The sequence below is a fragment of the Zophobas morio genome, unplaced genomic scaffold (assembly GCF_036711695.1).
Source record: "Zophobas morio isolate AGI-343-1 ecotype UQ-CSIRO unplaced genomic scaffold, CSIRO_AGI_Zmor_V1 ptg000236l, whole genome shotgun sequence".
Classification (NCBI taxonomy): Eukaryota; Metazoa; Arthropoda; class Insecta; order Coleoptera; family Tenebrionidae; genus Zophobas; species Zophobas morio.
This window is the reverse complement of record NW_026972340.1, coordinates 77,824-82,460: the sequence shown is the minus strand read 5'-3', so window position 1 is coordinate 82,460 and position 4,637 is coordinate 77,824. Positions and strand designations below refer to the sequence as shown.

Here is a 4,637-nt window from a genome sequence, read left to right as displayed (position 1 = left end):
TGTATTATTTTCCCCAGTCTCATCTAAAATTATTTAATTGGGAATAACAGCAACGAATAAAAGCCGTGTTTGCTCCGACAAAACTCCTGTTATTTTCTTAATAAATAAATGTTCATCAGCAACTTTCTGCCGATTTAAGCTTATTTGTCCGTGATTATTAGAATAAAATCTCAAATGTCAGAAGGCGAGTGTGTTGTTAAAAATTAAAAAAATTGTTACTTACGACATTGAAAACAGGCAATAAAATCATCCGTTCTCCCTCGAAAACATTCAAATACACGCACACTTCACAGAAGCCACCATTTAGTTCAACAAAACCACCTTTTTCCCAAATCTTTTCACGGTAAAATTCATAAACCGAAACACGCCGCCCGTCATTATTACAACACAGAATGAAATAACGCGATGCTGTTTCAGCAAATTCTTACGGAACTGGACGCTTTTGTCGCAATAGACAGGGACGTATTCGGAAATATTAAAAAAAAAGAATTATCGCTTGAGGGTGATAAAGGGCAGAAAGTTTGTTAAAAAAATAAAAATGCATCCCTATAAACTAATGACACATTTGTGTAAAAATAAATGTGGGTTGGAGGTGCAATAATTGTTTAAATATAAAAAAAAAATGTTTTACTCGAAGACGGTAAGAGATACGAGGTTCGTGCAAAGAACAAAAAAGTTCCTAAAATACGAAACACATGCACCTGTGTCGACGGTTTTTAGTTTGAGTTTAGCATTTCGGAGAAAAGGGCAAAAGTTTGTGGTGACCAAACGGAATTAGTTAAAAATTTGTTTTTTGTGTCAAAATATTTTTGGATGAATAATCAATAGGTCCATGTAATTAAATATGTGAAAATTTGAGTTTGGGGCGCAACAATTTTTGTCAAAAAAGGTTGTCAAAATTCGAAAAAAAGTTTTCCTTGAGCAGTAGGAAAGTAAATTAGAAGTTTTGGTGAAAAAAAAAATTTAAAAAATTCAAAGAATCCAAAGAAAAATTAAAACAAAAAAAATCTCAAAAAAAAAATCCAAATTTTGAAAAGTTTGTTTTTCCACAAAATCAAATGCATATTCATGAAGTACTATCTAATCGTGTGTAAAAATGATTATGACTCATAGGTGTATCTACCGTTTAAATAGAAAAAATTTTTGTTACTCGAAAATGGTAAGAGATAGGAGGTTCGTGTATAGAGCAAAAAAGATTGACAAAAACAAATAATATCGACAGCCGTCGACGGTTTTTCGCTAACTTTTGACATGACTGTGAAAAGGGCAAAAGTTTGTGGCGCCCAAACGGTAAAACTTAAAAAATATATTTTTGTACCAAAATATTTCTGAGTGAACAGTCTATAGGTCCACTTAGCAAAATAAATATTTTTTGCTACCGTTTAGTAGTAATAACGGAAAAACGTCATAGTTCGTAAGCGGTAAGAGGTAGCATGTCGGCTCAGGGGAACGGGGAAAAGCTAAAAAAATTAAGCCATATGTTGAGCAAAAAAAATTTTCAAAAAAGTTGAAAATAAGGGAGAAAAGGGCAAAAGTTTCTAGTGTCCAAATGGTAAGAGATAGAATATCGGTTGTATACATCAAAACCTTCTTCTGGAACGAACGCATAAGTCTGCTCAAAAAAATCGATTCTGTCCACATCGACCTAGATACAGGAGCCATTTCTAGTTTTTTCGAGGTCGCTACGTAAAAATTTTTTCAGGTCGAAAAAAAGACCATCGAAAAAGGATTCGAATAAGCCCAACATGCAACACTTAAAAAAAAAAAAAAAAAAAAAAAAAAAAAGCGAAATAGGTTGTTCTTTATATGTATTGTTATATGACTACTACCATCACAACTAAATATACTAAGACATTAAAAAAAAAAATTTCAAGTTAACCAAAAACGGCTTTTTGTTGAATTTTATATGAAAACAACAAAACATCATTAAAAAACGAAAATCAAAAACCTATAAACAATCATCAAAAATCACTGCTGTGGTGGTAGATCGTGATGAGTCATATCGTGCTGCTGGACAAATAATTTAAAACGTATTAAATAACTTGTTGTTGTATTAAATCGTAGTTGCTAAATCTTTCTGAATTAGTGAAACTCTTGCATTTTCGATAAGAGAAAAACAACTGAATCGTCAACTTGAAATAAAAATTAGAGAGGGAAAAAGAGTAAAAGAAGGGATTAATTTCGTATATAAATTCAAGACTATATGAAAGATGTGATTATAACTGATTAACTAGTATCAAGAGAATTAACCAATAGATATCTAGGGACATGGGTAAGGTTATATTTTTATTACAGTATGTAAATTTCATATATTTTTTTTTGTTTTGTTTAGAGGATTTTATAGTTTGCCCATACGATAGGAGCCATCGAATGCTAGAGGGGAGACTCCAGAGGCATATATTTAGGTGTCATAGGGAGGCTTGGGAAAGGGAGCGACAGCTCCGCGAAGCTGCACTTCCCAAAGCATCACCACCGATACCATCTCAACCATCAAAATGGTTCAATTCTGAACCCCCAAAAGTAACATCACTCGAAAATTGGGACGACGACGCCAGTGGGACGTACGTTCCATCGTTGAAGGATGACTTGATGCTCGACAAGACATCAATAAATTTTTATAACGCTGTGTTCGGCAAAAATAAACAAAAATAATTTTTTGTTTTTGTCTGTCTCTACTCATTAATTTGTACCACCCTACCAGAACTTACCATCTCTACAAGCTACCTCTCTAAATACTAACAGCGATACCATTCCCAAGGAGAACATGGACTTTTGTTTAAGAAATGCTCGTGTATGGTTTGTCACAATATTCCTGATATTATCGATACATCGATCCCACTACAGTATAAACAAGAATTTGTCTTAAGAAACAAAAGCCGCTGCAAGTCACCTAATTACACCATTATTGACGATTATAGTGGTTCCAAAAATTTTAGCGAAAATGCTACAGGATATTGTTTGGCAAAACCATTGATTTGGATATATACTGCCCAACATGCAACACTTAAAAAAAAAAAAAAACAAGCGAAATAAAATACTTATATTATTTATTGATATATAAATATTACTATTACAATACAAGCACCACTATCACTACTAATTCTACTACTAAAACATTTCAACACTTTTAACGCTACTAACACTACTACTGACACTATGAGATTATATACATTTTATTTTTACATATAGTTTCTTTAATTTGTCGGATTTTTGAATACTTTTTTTCATTTCGTTTTCTGCACCCCGCAATTCACTTTGTTCTTCCACTAACTGTCTTTGGAGAGTTGCAATTTGATTTGCTAATTTTTTAATGTTTTTTTTGCACTTTTTTTGTTTTTGCACTAGTTCCCTTTGTCGCGTATTATGTCTGTCCTGCGCTGCCCTACACTTCCACTTAAAATTATACAATAATGTAGATGCATTGTCTTCGTCTTCGAATTCATCACCCGAATCATCAGGTGCAGCAGGATGAGGTGTATCAGGGGCAGGTGTTGGTTGAGACGTCGGTGGTGATGGTGATTTGCGGACCGGTTGTTGCTGCTCCTCCTGCTGCTGTTGCTGCTGCTCCTGCTCCTGCTCCTGCTGCTCTTGCTGCTCTCTCTGCCTCTGTTCGTCTTCCTCCGTAACTCCGTAAACATTACGAAGGAAAGACAAGCTTTTTCCGTGCGCCTCTAACCCCTCAAACAGTGAGGGCGTCATAGAGACGCACGGCTCCTCCAGCCCTGATATATCTAGCTGGGAAGGTGTCTGGGAGTCTTCCACAGCGGAAGTGGAGGCGTCCTCACTTTTTGTTTTTAGTTTTTCAATTTCTTCCTCAGGTAGATCTGCAAGTCTACGCAGTTTGGGCAAAGGCGGCTGAAAATAAAATAAATACTTATAAACATTTCTACATTTTATGAATATAAAAACATTTTTTTTTTTAAATTAATCAAAAATAAAAAACCTACCTGTATCACTACATCCTGGAGGATGTTAATTTTTGGTTTCTTGAGACTCAAGGAATACTTCATATTTTTTTTTTTTTCAACAATTAGCACTTAACACTAACAGACACAGAATTAAGACAAACAATTACGAGTTCCTATGCAAAATATATAGGAAAAATAATGCAGAATATGCAGAAAATAAATGGCGAAGAAGGGTGAAATGTCAAATCAGCAGTTTTACATGTCCATATATGGTCATTTAAAGATTGATTGCAATGAAGTAGGAGGGTGAAATGTCAAATCAGCAGTTTTTTCATGTCCATATATGGTCATTTAATAATTTATTGCAATTCAGCAATTCTTCAAACTATTTCCGTGTGAATTGCAATTCAGCAATTTTTTGATATTTGGTATATAAAAGTAACTTTTGTAAGCATGTGAGTACAGTTCACACATCAGATATGTTCTCATTAAAAAACACAAGTTTCATTTCTCGCAATCTTGATATATCTTCACTGAATGAAGAAAAACGTCGTATCATTCAAACAGTTGAAAGTTTGTTACATCAAAAATTTCGGTCGTCCAGAACTTTCATGGCTGGGGGATGTGCAGCGTTTCTCTTAGGTCGGACGTCTTCTTATACAGACATCGATATTTACGTCGAAGCAGATGAAAATACACAAAAATGGGCTAAGGATAACTGCGCAGACA

General features: G+C 34.3%; 1 protein-coding gene across 1 annotated transcript; it reads right to left on the bottom strand.

Moving 5' to 3' along the window:
* Positions 1-2,818: 2,818 nt before the first annotated feature.
* On the bottom strand, positions 2,819-4,010 carry LOC135146501 (ras guanine nucleotide exchange factor P-like). The gene is made up of 3 exons (XM_064078636.1): positions 3,948-4,010; positions 3,407-3,855; positions 2,819-2,879 (listed from the first exon to the last, which is right to left on the bottom strand). The coding sequence occupies exons 1-3, from the start codon at positions 4,008-4,010 to the stop codon at positions 2,819-2,821; spliced, it is 573 nt and encodes a 190-aa protein (XP_063934706.1).
* Positions 4,011-4,637: the final 627 nt, after the last annotated feature.